The following is a 15516-nucleotide window of genomic DNA, read 5'->3' as shown; positions in this document are numbered from 1 at the left end:
ATAAAATGCCACAGAAGAGACAAAAGGAACCAAATCGATTTATACCAAATGGTTTTAACTTTCAGATTCCAAATAATCAACCACAACGAATTTTTCAAATCCCACCACAGCATCAACAGCCGCAACAACGACCACCACCACAGCAACAACGACCACCACCACAGCATCAACAACCACCACCACAACGGAGAAGAACATTCACCCCTGAAGAAAGAAATTTCAATAATTTGATGCGTCAACAAAATCAAGGTTTGAGATTTTATCCGGGTAGTAATGGTATACATATAAGGCATCCAAATTTAGATAGAAGATATACCGCTGAGATTCATATTTTACCTAATAATACGGTTAATTTTGCTGGATTTTATGATCATCATCAGGAAATCTGGACTCCACCATTTGATACCGTTTTAGAAGGAGGAACCGTTAATGATGCAATTCAATATGTAAATAATGGTTTTGATACTATGATTCAAAGAGGTGGGCACCCTTAAAACATTTATTTTATTTTTATATAAATGGATAACGCAGATTTAGAAAATTTAATTGATGATTTAGTACTTAATCAAAATTTTCTTAATTATTATGAATTAAAATCATATCTCCAAAAACATAATAACAATATAACGGGTGATGATATGGATTATTATTATCCGTATTATAAAAATGAAATTTTGAAATATCATGATAAAATAATTTCTAAAATTAAAGACAAAATTAAAAATAATGAATATACAAAGGGAAAAACTAAATCACAACTTAAACAGTTGAAAGATTTCAAAAATAAAGTATTAACAGAAGAAGATATTGATGAATTATATAAATTATATAATCCTGAGCCGCAAAAGCCAAAGGAACAAAAACAAAAGAAGAAAAAGCCGAAAACAACACCAAAAGAGAAAGTAGCAGTTAGTATACATATCATGTGTACTGAGGCATTGCGCGCCTCCTTACCCATTATATGTGAATTTGACACTTTACAAAACCGTTAACGTATATTTTACAACACAAACGACAACACTAACTTAACCTTAAATATTTACAAAGCCACCAACCACTTCACCTCACTAACGTTTTCACAAACGACTTCACTACTTCACTACTTCACTACTGTAAAAATAAACGTTCTCACTTACAAAAGTATTGCAACTCCTCCCATTGCTGTGCTTCACACAATACTTCATATTCTTCAGTATCGCTGCTGTCGCTCCAATCGTCAGAGTCAAAGTCACTGTCAAAATAAATGTTAGTAAGTTTTGACAAAGCTAATGAAACACGTTTACCGTTTGTATCGTATGCTTGTATAAACTTTCCATTCTTCATTCCTTCATAAACGCTCAAACTAACTTTACCCTTTCTCCCTCGTATCTGATAGAATGTATTTTCACGAGGAACGAAGAACAAATTCTTGAACTCATGACCGTTGTAGTTTGTTATCTCAATAGTTTTCGTCATTTATATAAAAATTAATGATATCACCACCCTCACACGTATGAAAACATAGCACAAAAATAAATTTAGGTGAAGTGGTAAAATCTCACCTCTTTTTTCACCCGGTTTTTCACCCTGTTGAATTCATTGCTTTATAACTCTCTTCCTTGGTTTCTTTTTAGTTGCTTTCTTCACGTCTGTCTCCAACTTGACTGTCTTTCTTCTTCGTCCATAATGATACCAATTACTTCCACCAGTCAATGGGTCAAATGGTCGTTCATAAGGGTTTCCATACATTCCATAAGGTCCGTATGGATAAACCGCTGGTGGAGAAGAAACATTTTCTTTAGTTCCATCGACTCTATTTAAATGCATTGTTTCACCTTTCATCTGGTCATTAAAGTCTTTTGCGTGTTTTGCAAACTCCTCGTCCTTTCCTAAAGCATTTTCTGACTCAGTCGCAACCAAATTGGATGCTTTATTTATGAGCCCTATTTTATTTAATCTTAACTTCTTTGCAACCCAGCCTCCAATCTTCCCTTTATTTGCATCTAATGTCTTCGAAACCCTTCCTCCACTCATTTTATTTACTGCGTCATAAGCTCCACGTGCTTTTGCTCCAAATGCTAATGCTTTTGTTCCCATTGCGCCTAAAGCTACCCAAGCTACCATTTACCCCATATTAAAATCATCTCTCTTCAATATTATCTCATAAAAGTTCTCGTTACTGGAGAAAGTCAATGAAACATAAGCGTTCTCACGGGCTTCGCCCTCACCGCTTTGCGGTCTATCTAACTTCTTTCTTATATCATCCATACGCTTCAAAATGTCTGAACAATTGCTAACATCTTCTACAACAGTTATTTCATCATAAATGACCTTCAAGAACAAGCTCATTTAATATGCTATTAAAATCATCTCAATAATGAGTCCATCCTTTCCATCTTTAGGTAGCACAACATCTTTCATTGAAGAAGGTTCGACAAGTCTTATGTTAAACTTACTGACAAAGTTTGTTATACTATAATGCTTTGGCGGCGAATACATATAGTTTGAAAGACATAATATAGATTCTTCAGCAAATTCACTTATACTGGATTTTATAACAATGTTCTCACGAGACCAAATGCCACCAATTGACAATCTTGTAAGCAATCCTGCTGAACCTTCAACTGTAAACGTCGATGGTAACATTCCACGAAGGTCATCTATTGACATCTTTGAGTCACTGAATTTAAAGATTTTCTTAAAGCAATCGTCATTATCTAACCATGCAATAGCTTTGAAGTTTTCATTCGAATAGACATCTGCTTCATTAAATGTAAATCCTGACTTCTTTGCAGAGACGACTTTAAAATCTATTGAGTTTGTTTCAAAATTATATGCTATGGTAACTTCTGAAGGTAATGGATGCCCTTCCGCAGTCAGTTGTTCTCTCACTACCGTTTGAAGCTTTGTATTAAAAACTTTCATGTCATCTCCTGTATCTAAGTTCACATACACAGCAACAGGGAAACTATCTTGCTTCTTTGTTTCATCATTATATCTCAAAACATTAAAGTTCTTCAATAATATTGTTCTTCCTGCTGGAATACTTCGAACCTGTCTGATTTCAATAGCTTTCTCACCTCCTACATACTCTACCCAGTGTCTTGGATATTCATAAGTATACTGACTTTCTTGAATTTTGGTTGGTTTCATCATAACATGTTCATAGTATATCTTTATACTCTTGTCAGTTAGACTCGGTGCTATGTTCTGAATATTTCTGACTTGCATTTTTAATGGAGATAAAATGAAGCATTTAATACATGATGTAGATGAAGACATGAATGAAACTACAGACAAACTTAACTCTTTCTTATTCTTCCTTTCAGCAAAGATTATGAATTCTGTTCAAATGGTGTGTATTTCTATTGTGGAAAGATGGGTTCAGGTAAGACATTTAACCTCATTCGTCATATACTCATAACAGAGCGTTTAGGAAACGACTCTTACTATGACCAAATCATTATATCAGCAACTTCAGACTCTATGGATTCAACAGCGAAAACATTTATGTCAAAAGTTCAAGCCTCTGTCGTTAAAGTTCCAGACAGTGAACTCATTGAATTTCTTCAACGTTACATTCGACGTAAGAGGAAATATTATGCTATCGTAGAGTTCATACAGTCAGGAATGCAAAAGACCTCTGAGGAGATGGAAAGAATTATTGACAAACACCACTTACGTCAGTACTCAGGAGTTTACGATATGAAACGACTGACAAACTACATTCTATCAAAACTTTCAAAATACCCCTTCAAAAAGTATCCTTCAAACACTTTATTAGTTTGTGATGATTTCGCCGGAAAAGGTTTAGTGTCAAAACCAGACTCACCATTAGCTAACATCATTACTAAAGTCAGACATTACCACTTAACTGTAGCAATACTTATGCAAACATGGAGGTTTTTAGCTTTAAACATAAAACATCTCATAACTGATTTCGTTATCTTTCAAGGTTTCTCACGCTATGACATTGAACTCATTTGGAAACAGTCAGGTATAACATTACCTTTTGAAGAAATTTGGGAAGCATATAAGTCTCTCATCTCTCCTCGTTCATACCTTGAGATTCATATCATGACTAATACTATTAAAGTCAAAAATATTCCATGGGAACGACCAACATTGTTTTAAAGCTTAACCTTCAATTGACTGATGGTAAACAAATTCCATGCATCTCTGTCGCCATTTCTGTTAATATTTTTGCTGTCATTCATATCATCCACTTCTCCATCCGTTAACTTTTGAGGATATGTGTTAGAATAGCTGTTCTTAAATGAAGGCTTTTCACCTTTGAGAGCATAAACTCTATAACTTTCTGCATACTTTATGTTTGAACCTCCTGAGCCATCATTGACATAAATTTTTATAGGCTTCCACCCTTTGTTCATGTTCCTGCTTCTTCCCTTAGCTCTTTTGTTCAGTAGTTCTACATCTTTATACACAGCACCTGTCTCAGTGAATTCAACAATATTTTCATTCGTTAGCTTTACATTCAAACCCTTGTCGAGTATATTGTTCATTTCATACATATAAAAGGTTTTTATTCTATATGAAATGAGAAGCAAATCCATCTTAGCTGGTGCCGTTAATGTTCCAATTGAACCAACATCAAATGTTGACTCACGAACGACAAACAATATTGTCATAAAGAACTATAGTTCGGAGTGTTTGAAAGAAAAAGAACCAGAACTTAAGTCGGTGAATTTAAACACAGCTTCAAACGCTAACGCTACATCAGATGTTAAGTTAGAGTATCCACCACTGGACCAAATTCTTTCAAGAGAAGCCAACGACAACCCTTACACAAATGTTCAAACAAATCCTTCAGATAACGTAGACCATTACCTTCTTCAGTTGTATCAAACTATCTTACTCAAAGACGATAAGAAGCTTTTGACAAATCTTATAAGCAAGAACCAAATAATTCTAACAAAGGAGGACCTTGAAAATGTTATCTCACAAATAACAGGGAAACAATGTGTCATTGACTATCTCGACCCTGAAATCGAATGCTGTGGTCAAACTCCACTATTCATGAAAATAGGTAACATCCGCATCATTGAAACACCAGGAACTACAGGAGTTGAGTTTAAGTATAAATATTCGAATGAATATACAAAACTTTCAACAGAATATAAGCTTTGTTTGAAATATGTTTTAGTAAATTAAAGCAGTCAGGACCTTCGGTCTTGGCGCTTTGCGCCGTCAGTCAAAAAATTTCAAGTTAGCAATTTGTAATATCTATCCAAAACTTCTTCAACAGTATAGAACTCATCTTCATAATGCAAACCTAATCTTATTGACTTGGTGCAGTTTTCACTAACACAATATTTTTCTGTTCTCTTGACTGACATAACTAACTCATTTGTTTCATCAAACAGCAACCACCAAAGTTCATGACCTAATACATAACATTCATACTTTATATTTTTAGCTCTGAGTTCTCTTGTAAGCTGTTGCATTTAATATTTTCTAAAAAGTCAACTTCAACAGTCATTCGCACTGGTGCCTTCAGTTCTACAGGCTCTCCTTGAAAGTCAACAAGTCTGAATTGCATGTCTTTCAAATTATGAGGACTAATGCGAACCCATTTACCTAAATGAGTTGCTATGACAGGAACATTTGGAATGAACATTGAATTGACTGCATAACAGAAGGATTTATATTCTACTGAACCTTTACTATTAACTCCTGAAATGCCTGTGACATTAGCTATTTTAGACTCAATGTATAAACAATTACCATAACATACGTATGGAACAGATTTCATCTCAATCGTTTTGTCAACACTTTTCAAAGGAAATGTCATATGGTATGCTCCCAGAAGCAATTGAACTCTATGACTCATTCGTGTTATCTTAAACTCCTTCGCATAACTGAACTTCAATGTTCCCTCAGAAGAGAGTTCGACTCTATGTTGTCAATAGTTTTCTTCATTTATGAGAGTATCTATGACTCCAGCAATTTTATCTATTCTATACCCAGCTCTGTTAGGAAATGTTATAACACTTATTTTGTCATCTATTTCAATCTCTATGAAATCTGTTTCATCTGTTATGACAAAAGTTGCGATAGTATTGAAGTCAACAACTCTGAAAGCAAGCGCTTCATTCTGAAGACCTAAGTTTGTTTGTAGCTTTACTGTCCCGTATTCGTTTGGGTCTGTACTTTGCAAATAGAACAACATTTTATTCTCATTAAAATATGACTATTGCTGCATATGCGTATGAAACAAATGAAGCAAGAAGAGCACATGAACTAGTAAACGAAAACTCAACTTTAACCATTGAAGGCAATGATTTAGTCATTGACGATGGAAAAACTAAAAAAAGTCATTGATTTCGATACTTTTAACACTTTATGACCCATTCATTACAACAAGCAAGGTTCCCATCATAAATGATGGAACGGTGCAATATATAAATTCTACAGTAGATGCCTCATTAGTGAAAGTATTAAATGTTCTCATTGAATTGTTAAAGAGCTTTCGATTTGACGACAACATTAAATGCCTAAAGAATTTAGTCATGAATGAGAAACAAATTCTCGGCGTTGCTGGTAGCAGTAATGATGTACACCTTATGACATTAGAATATTATAACGAACATAAAGATGAACTGAAAGGAGAGAAGGGTGACACTGGACCTCAAGGACCACAAGGAATACAAGGAATACAAGGAATACAAGGAATACAAGGACCTCAAGGCGAAAACGGTTTGGATGGTGAAGATGGAAAGGATGGAAAAACTGCTAAATCATGGATATGGAACCTTATAAATACTGGTTTAACAGCTGCTTCATATGGAGTTCTTCAATACCAAATCGGAAAGATATGGGCAGTACTTGGTGAAGAAGTTTTAGATGACGTTAAAAATGCTTTGAACTTCATTTCAAATGGTTCGGATACTATTAAAACTTTATCTGGTTGGATGCAAGAAACAAGGAGTCAAATAGATACTGTAAGACGTATAGCAAACAATGCACGTACGGGATTGGATACTTTACGAGAAGCACAAAATACACTAAAGGAAGCAAATGATATTCTTGGCTCAGTATCAGACATGCATGAAGATTGGCTTAAAGGTATTGACAAATCTTTAAAAAATCACAGTCAGTCTATTGCTGACTACAAGAAAAGTATAGATTTTTTACATAGTGCTATGGACGTACATGATGGAAGCATAAGGAACTTACTTAATGCTAACAATAACTTACCAGGAACTATTAAAGCATTTATAAAGTCCTTTGTAAAACCTGTGTGCTCTAACATTTAGGTCTTTGAGAGCAAGAGCATTGAAGTCAAGAGATGCAGAAACTCCAACAGAACCTACAGAAGGAACTGAAACAACAGAAACTCCAGAAGAACCACCAAAACCAACAGCTAATGAAATATTGTTCGAATATTTTCCAAGGTACTCTGTTCTCATTGCATACATTCAAGAAATACTTAAGAAAGCAGACTTGACTTTAGGAGATGATGAAAGTTCTGTATATCTTTCGTTCCAGTTTCAAATAGCAGAACTTTTGAGACAGATATGCTTAATGTATGACAACATCTCTGATTTCGCAAGATATGATGACGACCATGACCCCGAACACGGTGAAGAAGAAGTTTTACAAACATCCATTAAGACAGGAAAGGTTTTAACTCAAAGTCTCATTATTGACACCAAAGATGGCGAAGTGGACGTTCTTCAAGAGCTGAAGAAAAATACTTCTTTGGGAGGTGGTGGTAGGTATGAACTTGAAATAAATGAGATAGAAGAGAAATTAGCCGAAAAAGCAGATAAAAACCATGTTCATTATATAAGTTCAGACGAACAGATTATAACGGACTACCATGGATATTTAACACAGGATGAACAAATAAGCACTGAAGATGTTAATGAAAGAAGATATAAATTCATTCGTGCTAAAGGTTATGACATACACTGTACTGTACAGTATGACACAGGTAAAGCACCAGAAGCATTTGGTTATAACAATGAAATTTATGCTTCATACTTCTTTGTTAACGGTGTATTAGTTGAACCAAGATTTACATTGAGAGTTAAGGCAAAAATAACTTTTGAAGATGCTATTAAAAGTAAAGCTGACAAAGATGAACTTGACGCAACGAACAAAGTTTTGAAATCTCATAAACACAATATCTCCGATATAAATGAACTTCAAGCTACATTAAATAGTAAAGCTGACAAGAACCATATACATGAATCCTTCACTACTGTTAGAGCAGACGACATAAAATCTTTAACTTTACATAAATGAGCTTGAAAGAAGTATTCGAACAACATCCATGGAGGTCATTTAAGAAGTTCAATGAAGCTGCAAAGAGTTGGGGATTTACTAACAGAGCTGAAGTGAAAAGGTTCTTTGACAAAAATGTTGTACATCAAACAAAAATAAACCCTTACGACTACTTTTTACCAATTTACTCCAACGCTCCTGACACATACCAATTTGACACTCTCGTTCAGAGTAAGAAAGGAAGAAAGCCACCATTCCTCATCTTCATTAATGTTAACACTCGCAAAGCATATGCATATCCAATGAAAAATAAAGGAACTCGTGAAGTGTTAAGAGTTTTACAAAAGTTTGTAGCAGTACATAGCCCAAGTGCTTTAACATCAGACCAAGACGGTGCATACCTCAGCAATGAAATCACAGATTTTCTCATTAAGCATAACATAACTCACTACACTACTTAAGACCATAACCATAACATACTCGGCATCATAAACCGCTTCATAAGAACGCTCAGAGATTTAAACCAAGAGCGAGACTTTACCGAAGAAACAATGAAACATTTTCTCGAAGTATATAATTCCTCAACACACTCTACAACAGGACATACACCAAATTCAATGACACAACAACAAGAAGAAAAGTATATACAAAAGAAACGAAGTCAAACACAAAATATCAGAAATTCAACACAATTTACCCTCGTTCCTGGTACAAAAGTTCGTGTAGTTCTTGACGACAAACCGTTGACAAAGAAACGTTTAAGGTTAAGTAGAAACTATTATATCGTAGACTCTACGCAAGGTAATGGATATCTTATAAAAGCTGCCGACGACTCTATTGCGTTTTATCCTCGTCATAAATTAGTTGAAAGTAGTAATGGCAAACTTGCTGAAACCATTGACGAAGCAAAGCGAGGAGTGGTTATTGAAATACTTGGCTATAACATAAACAATGACACTTATAAAGTAAGATATGAAGGAGGCGTTGAAGATGTTATACCATCTAAGAACTTGAGAGAGTCAAAGCCAACACATCTGGGACCATTAGAGCGGGAGTACTGGAAAGATAAAAATATGCCAGAAAGAATAAGAAAATTCTTCTAAACTTTTTCATTAGATGTAAATCAGACAAAAATAATGTTTAGGTGAAGAGGTGAGATTTCACCTCTTTTTTTCACCTGTTTTTTCACCCTCACGAATTTTCATGAATTTCCTTAAGATAGAAAAAATAAAGTTAGTTTTAAAATTATTTATTTTTTTATTTTGTATAAAAGATATGATTTCAACAATCGGTACAACAACAATTCAAGCTGCGAACGGCGGGACTCTGTCCACAACTACAGCACCAAACTCGTTAGTCATGAATCCTACGTCAATGTTGATAGAGATGAAAAGCTTTATTCCTTCTTCATATACTTTTGAAACAGAAATCCAGATGATAAAGCAAGAACTTTTAACAAGTAATTTAGACTGTAGTGCGAAAGATGAAACAAATGAACAGTATCTTTATGAAATGGAGGACCTCATCGACCATTTGCCTAAACTACCTGAAATTCAGCAGCAAAAACGAACTATTCCTGAATTCGACGAAATTGAAGTCAAAGCAACTGACTCAGTAGAAATTAAGAAATTCATACGTAAAGTAAATTATGAATTCCTTGGTTTTCATTGCAACCATAAAGTTATGGACAAAGATTGCGATATGGTTTATAAAAATATTTCTGACCTTTACAAATCCGAAGAATTTAAGACATACGATAACTTTGTTTCATTAGTTGCAAAATGTGTTTGGGAAATAAGAGATAAAGATAGAAGAGGCAAAGTATGGAACGAACAAATAAGACCCGCTATGTTTGAGATGAAGAGAGCAATTGACGCTTTAGTTGTTTTAGCTGGTAATGTTTCAATGTATAACGCAAAAACGATGCCGCAATGTTCAAAATGTAAAGCAGCAATAAGAAAATATAACTACTCAGTCAAAGAAATAGAAAGAATGCGAAACGACTATGCAGACTTAAAGAAAGAAGCAGAAAAGCCAGCAGAAGATAAAATGGATATGTTGACATTTCTTAATAAAAACTATCCAACAGCAGAAGATTTCCTTCTGTCTGACGTCAAGAAGAAATATAAAGAGACTTTCGGCATGATTAAAACATTCAATGTACTAAAAGAAGAAATAGAAGCTACGAAATTGTTTAGGATTTCAAATATACATCGTACAATTCATGTAAAACGCTTGTGAAAAAAGAGGTGAAAAAAGAGGTGAAATCTCACCTCTTCACCTAAACATTATTTTTATTGAATTCAGCACAAAAATAATGAATTTCATTAGTTAGAAAAATAACGCTAATTTTTTTCTAAGAAAAATTTTTATTTTGTATGTAAAGACAGTAATGACAAACATTGAGTTTGAAACAGTTAGAAAGATAGACAATGACACCAAAGTGGTTAGAATAGGTGATTTAAACGTAAGATACTCAAAGAAATACAACAAATATTCTTTGTCAGACATTATATCTCCATCTGAAAAGAAAACAAACGACTGGGTTAGAAATGCTTCAACTCAGAAAATTTTGACAAGAAATCCTGAGCTTATGATATCAGTAGCATTTCATGGAACAAGAGCATATCTTATAGACAAAAGTCTTATACCAATAGTTTTGTTATGGTTAGACCCAGTTGTTGGATATAACTTCATAACATATGGTTCATTCGACTCAGAACGTTGCAGTGAAGGCTTACTTTATATCGTTCAGAAACCGAAGGACTTCAACACAAAAAGATATAAGATAGGAAGGACATATAATATAACTCAAAGATATGACAGTACAGTCAATAGAGTCAAGGTTGTGTTTGTTAATGATATGAGAGCTGCTGAAACAGAACTGCTTGAAGTTTTTGAGAAAATGTATGGTGCTCCCACGAAAGGTAAAGAAACGTTTGAAGTAGATGAGATAGATAAAGCTATAAAATTATTTGACGAAGTTGCTGAAAAATACATGTAAAGCGTTTATTTTTGGTCTTTTGTGAAAGTCAGAAAATAACGCTAATTTTTTTCTAACAATTTTTTTATTTTGTATGTAAAGACAGTAATGTCAACATCAGAGAACACAACAATTGCTATCGTCATGAAGCCATAAATGAAGAATACGAATACATACAGTATAACAAACAATTACGACTCATTCGTTCGGTCAAAGACGATATGTACCAAATGCAAAGTATAATGAACGCTCTTCGTTCTACAAAGCAAGCATATCATTGGTTTGAAAACCAACAGACAAAAGAACTTTTAGAAGAATTTCCTCATATGATTGCTTCCCTCGGAAAACCGAGAGAAGAGATTCCGTACGAAAATCGCAAGAATTTGGCTCCTGGTTTGAAAGGTTATTATGTTCATAGACTTTTAGTAAACGCTGTAGCAATGTGGGCTTCACCTCGTTATGCTTGTTATATTTTCATGATGTTAGATGAACTATATAAAGCAGAACGTGGAGAGATGGAAAAGAAACTTCAAGCAAAAGATGAAGTCATTGAATCCAAAGACAAAAGCATACAGAAAAGAATACCGCGTTCAGTACCAAAAGGAAAGGAAAAGAGTTATAAGTATATGATATATACTGAAGAGTTGGAGAAAGAAGAAGATAAAGATATGGTTATGTTGCATTTAGTCAGAAGAAACAACAAGAGCTTTTATGACTTAGCTAAAATATATAAATCTGACAGAAACTGGTTCTATCGTGAAAACTTACCGATTTCAATGACACCGAATGAGCAAATAAAGGAAATTGTCAAAAATACTCTTCCTCAAACACACTATGACATCAAAGGTTGCACAATACTTACATTCAAAGAAGACTTAACATTACTGAAGGAAAAAATAACAGAATATTTCGATAACTTCAAAGAGGAAGAATAAAAAAATCTAAGCTAATTTTATTTTTTTATAAAATTTTATCTCATATGAAAGAACATGAATTTAGAATATTCGGAACTCATGACAGAAGAAGAGAACGAACAACATGTAAAAGATTATGCAAAATTTCTGAAGACATACAAAGCATTTAAACAATATCTAAATGCTTCTAAAGATTATGCAAAATTTCTGAAGGTATATAAAGCTTATGAAAAAGCGTATGAAAAGTTTATACATTGGGGAATTGTTGTAAAATATCCATATGAAGACTAACCAAAAATATATTTTTGCTTAAATAGCTTCAGGGTCTATTTCTTCAACCATTTCACTTCCTTCGTCAATGTCAATAGAAGCTTCTTCAACCTTTGGTAAGAATTTCTGTATAACATCTTTGTTCGTTATTGTCTTCAGAGATGAAGGATAATATTTCACATTTGTTTCACCCTTCTTATATTCTTTCTGTTCGGAAAGATTTAAAGCAATACTGAAGAAGTCAACGTTAGAGTTCTTTATGACAGTATAATGAGTATCTTTGACATTCACGAAGAAACTCTTTTGTTTCAAAACTACTGCTAACTCTTGTGAAGTATAACGTTTGCGGTCAATGACGATAGCTAATGGTCTGACATACTGACCAAACTTAGATTCTTTCACAAACTTCTTGTTAAAGATAACATTAACATTTGAAGCATTATTGAACTCATTCTTGATGGCAGTAGCGAGAGCATTGTATGAAAAGAACTTGCAATCTTGCATGTGTTTCATTAAAATAAAAATATTAAATTATTTTGAAAAATAACTTAAAAAAATCTAATCTAATTTTTTCAAAAAATATTTTTTTATTTCCTACTAAAGATGTATCGGAAGTTGTCTAAGTTAGAACACTCGGAAATAAAACAACTTCTTACAGAAGCTAACATAGATGTTGCAAAGCATTACGCAACAAACAAAAAAGCACTCGCTGACATCCTCAATGACTATAATGGTGCAATAAGTTATGATAGAATTCATGAGTTCATAAAGCCGCAACGCGGCGAGGACGAAGTCCATGCAAGAGCATTTCCTTTAAATGACGTTGCTATTGACTTATATCATAGACGTTCAGTACCTCATGAAGTAAGAAGAGAAATGTTTGACATAACAAATGCAAACGTTGGTGAAACAAGAAGAAGAGACGACACACTGAAACAACAGAGAAGAGAGATGTTTAAGAGCGCTATAGAACAAGTTCGCAAAGCTAACGATGTCTTCGTTCCATTGACGACAAACCAAAAGAAGGTGAGAGATGGTTAAAGAAAGATGAAGAGAATAGGAAGAGGAATGTAAGACAGGCAATAGACTCATTGACTTTAACATCGAAGCTTTAGATGAACCAAACAGAGACTACTTACACAAACATTTCGGTAAGGTTTTCATGAGACTCTTAGAGAAGATTAAAATAAACTCCAACAAAGATGGATGGTATGTTATAAACTTGGTGGAAAGTATGAATGTTCTACGTTAAACCTCAATAATATTGGAACATTACTACATCAGCTCTTGAAGGAGAACTTTATATCAGAGATAGAAGCAAATGCTGCAGGTATTGTTGAAATGCACTATGACTTCTTCTTGACAAACATAAAGAATCTTACTGAAATAAAGATGTATGATTTAACAGAATATGAAGGCTTAACGATGTCAGATGTAAAGAAAGGCAAACCAAAAAAGAGACCATATAGAGATGAAAGCACACTGACAAATGACCAGAAAGCCATTTTGGAAGCTCTTAAGCAAACAGGAAACCCAGCACTTATAGAAAGCTTTTGGAAAGATAATGGTGAAAAGAAGTTTTATAAGAAGAGAAGCGGTCAGTTCTGGAAGTATCTTTGCACATTACCTATAAATCTTGAACGCTACCAAATCTTCAATGAACTGAACAAAAGAACTGCAACACTTATGACAGAAGATAATTGTTTCGTTTATGCTTGCATTCAGGCTGGAGTAAATGAAGAAACTATTGACCACATGAGAGAAGTCATTCGTGTTAGAGACTTTCCTCAAAGTAAAGTACAAGAAATTTCTGACGCAACAGGTATAGCATTTAATGTTACCATTGGTTACTTCAATGACTCAAGACATAATGAAATAAAGAGATACATACCAAAAGAATGTGAAACTGTTCGAACTATTGACTTACTTCTTGTTGAAGACCACTACATGCTAAATGAAAGATTACCAATGACAACATATTTCATTCGCAACTATATAGAAATCTTGAAGGAGTGTGGTGGAATGAACATTGAGAAACAGATGAAGATTTATACAAAGAGAGAGAACAAATATGTAGTTCGTTATGATAGAACAACACCGTTATGGGATGTTATGAAAACATTGTGGGAGTGCAAATATTTCGAACCTATTTCTTATGGAGAACTTTTCACATATACGACTGACTTATATAAACAGAACCTTGCACCATTTAAAGATTTGACATATGCTCCAAAGTATTGTGTACAACTGAAGAAGAAAGCCGAGTCAAAAGAAGTAAATAAAAATAAGTGCAAGTTCATTCCTGAGCACGTTTTCTTTGCTGACTTTGAGTGCAGTACGATGGCTTTCATAAAGCTTTTAACATATGTTATGACAGTGAAGATGGTTCAGTGAGTGAAAGCATTTGGGGTCAGAACTGTGCAACAGAATTTTTGGAACGACTTCCTGACAAGAGTTTAATATATTTCCATAACCTCAGTTATGATATAAACTTCATCTTAAGACACATGACAGAAGTGAAAGGAACTCCCATCATTAAAGGTTCACGAACAATGCAAATAACTGGCTTATATAAAGGAAGGGCAATTATTATAAAAGACTCTTACAGTGTTATAAATAAGAAGCTTAAACTATTTCCTGCTATGTTTAACTTACAAACAGGACCGAAAGAAGTATTTCCATACAACTACTACAGCAGTGTTTTGTTAGCAAATGACAACAGAACTGGTGTCATTTCTGAAGCATGTAAGTTTATCCAGGATGCGATACATTCATGAAAAACATAGATTCCATCAAAGGTTGCAGAATAGATGAAACCACTTCGACTTAGAAAAGTATAGCACATTTATTGCAAACAAGATGTAAGAATTTTAAGAGAAGGTTTTGTTAAGTTCCGCAATGATATATTGAAAGAATTTGATTTAAACGTTTATGACTACGTTAGTATTTGTTCAATTGCTAACAAATTATTTGAGAACAGAGTGTACTTCCCGAATGGAAATTTATATGACCTCTCAAATAAACCAAGAGAATTTATTTCACGCTGTATTCAAGGTGGAAGATGTATGCTGTCAGATAACATGAAACAAAAGAGCGAAAAGAAACTCATTGCTGACTTCG

At 33.9% G+C, this 15516-nt stretch overlaps 13 protein-coding genes and 3 pseudogenes across 16 annotated transcripts, besides 1 other annotated feature; 10 read left to right on the top strand and 6 right to left on the bottom strand.

The window, feature by feature from the left end:
* Nucleotides 1-5: 5 nt before the first annotated feature.
* TVAGG3_0941490 (uncharacterized protein) lies at nt 6-494 on the top strand (the record flags this gene model as incomplete). Its single annotated transcript, XM_001311318.1, has 1 exon — nt 6-494. One exon carries the CDS (start codon nt 6-8, stop codon nt 492-494), a length of 489 nt encoding a protein of 162 aa, XP_001311319.1.
* Nucleotides 495-907: 413 nt separating this feature from the next.
* Nucleotides 908-15516: part of a mobile genetic element that runs on past the window's edge.
* TVAGG3_0941480 (uncharacterized protein) lies at nt 1129-1455 on the bottom strand (the record flags this gene model as incomplete). The annotated part of the gene is made up of 1 exon (XM_001311317.1): nt 1129-1455. The coding sequence occupies one exon, from the start codon at nt 1453-1455 to the stop codon at nt 1129-1131; it is 327 nt and encodes a 108-aa protein (XP_001311318.1).
* Nucleotides 1576-2103, bottom strand: TVAGG3_0941470 (protein of unknown function, DUF4107 family; the record flags this gene model as incomplete). Its single annotated transcript, XM_001311316.1, has 1 exon — nt 1576-2103. The coding sequence occupies one exon, from the start codon at nt 2101-2103 to the stop codon at nt 1576-1578; it is 528 nt and encodes a 175-aa protein (XP_001311317.1).
* On the bottom strand, nt 2329-2904 carry TVAGG3_0941460 (uncharacterized protein; the record flags this gene model as incomplete). The annotated part of the gene is made up of 1 exon (XM_001311315.1): nt 2329-2904. The coding sequence occupies one exon, from the start codon at nt 2902-2904 to the stop codon at nt 2329-2331; it is 576 nt and encodes a 191-aa protein (XP_001311316.1).
* On the top strand, nt 3260-4113 carry TVAGG3_0941450 (annotated as a pseudogene). The gene has a single exon. A coding segment is annotated over exon 1 (854 nt).
* TVAGG3_0941440 (uncharacterized protein) lies at nt 4127-4511 on the bottom strand (the record flags this gene model as incomplete). The annotated part of the gene is made up of 1 exon (XM_051252915.1): nt 4127-4511. A coding segment is annotated over one exon (385 nt), but the record flags the coding sequence as incomplete, so codon positions are not given.
* TVAGG3_0941430 lies at nt 5476-6169 on the bottom strand (annotated as a pseudogene). The gene has a single exon. A coding segment is annotated over exon 1 (694 nt).
* On the top strand, nt 6510-7376 carry TVAGG3_0941420 (annotated as a pseudogene). Its single transcript has one exon. A coding segment is annotated over exon 1 (867 nt).
* On the top strand, nt 7525-8250 carry TVAGG3_0941410 (keratin-associated protein family; the record flags this gene model as incomplete). Its single annotated transcript, XM_051252914.1, has 1 exon — nt 7525-8250. One exon carries the CDS (start codon nt 7525-7527, stop codon nt 8248-8250), a length of 726 nt encoding a protein of 241 aa, XP_051078488.1.
* Nucleotides 8781-9332, top strand: TVAGG3_0941400 (integrase core domain containing protein family; the record flags this gene model as incomplete). Its single annotated transcript, XM_051252913.1, has 1 exon — nt 8781-9332. The coding sequence occupies one exon, from the start codon at nt 8781-8783 to the stop codon at nt 9330-9332; it is 552 nt and encodes a 183-aa protein (XP_051078487.1).
* TVAGG3_0941390 (organellar and viral DNA polymerase type B) lies at nt 9913-10470 on the top strand (the record flags this gene model as incomplete). Its single annotated transcript, XM_051252912.1, has 1 exon — nt 9913-10470. One exon carries the CDS (start codon nt 9913-9915, stop codon nt 10468-10470), a length of 558 nt encoding a protein of 185 aa, XP_051078486.1.
* Nucleotides 10823-11233, top strand: TVAGG3_0941380 (organellar and viral DNA polymerase type B; the record flags this gene model as incomplete). Its single annotated transcript, XM_051252911.1, has 1 exon — nt 10823-11233. One exon carries the CDS (start codon nt 10823-10825, stop codon nt 11231-11233), a length of 411 nt encoding a protein of 136 aa, XP_051078485.1.
* On the top strand, nt 11434-12147 carry TVAGG3_0941370 (uncharacterized protein; the record flags this gene model as incomplete). The annotated part of the gene is made up of 1 exon (XM_051252910.1): nt 11434-12147. The coding sequence occupies one exon, from the start codon at nt 11434-11436 to the stop codon at nt 12145-12147; it is 714 nt and encodes a 237-aa protein (XP_051078484.1).
* Nucleotides 12436-12909, bottom strand: TVAGG3_0941360 (uncharacterized protein; the record flags this gene model as incomplete). The annotated part of the gene is made up of 1 exon (XM_051252909.1): nt 12436-12909. One exon carries the CDS (start codon nt 12907-12909, stop codon nt 12436-12438), a length of 474 nt encoding a protein of 157 aa, XP_051078483.1.
* On the top strand, nt 13000-13437 carry TVAGG3_0941350 (organellar and viral DNA polymerase type B; the record flags this gene model as incomplete). Its single annotated transcript, XM_051252908.1, has 1 exon — nt 13000-13437. One exon carries the CDS (start codon nt 13000-13002, stop codon nt 13435-13437), a length of 438 nt encoding a protein of 145 aa, XP_051078482.1.
* TVAGG3_0941340 (organellar and viral DNA polymerase type B) lies at nt 13603-14790 on the top strand (the record flags this gene model as incomplete). Its single annotated transcript, XM_051252907.1, has 1 exon — nt 13603-14790. The coding sequence occupies one exon, from the start codon at nt 13603-13605 to the stop codon at nt 14788-14790; it is 1188 nt and encodes a 395-aa protein (XP_051078481.1).

Source organism: Trichomonas vaginalis, chromosome I, assembly GCF_026262505.1.
Source record: "Trichomonas vaginalis G3 chromosome I, whole genome shotgun sequence".
In the NCBI taxonomy this organism is placed as follows: Eukaryota; Parabasalia; order Trichomonadida; family Trichomonadidae; genus Trichomonas; species Trichomonas vaginalis.
Note: the sequence above shows the minus strand (reverse complement) of the source record. Positions and strands in the feature narration are given on the sequence as shown.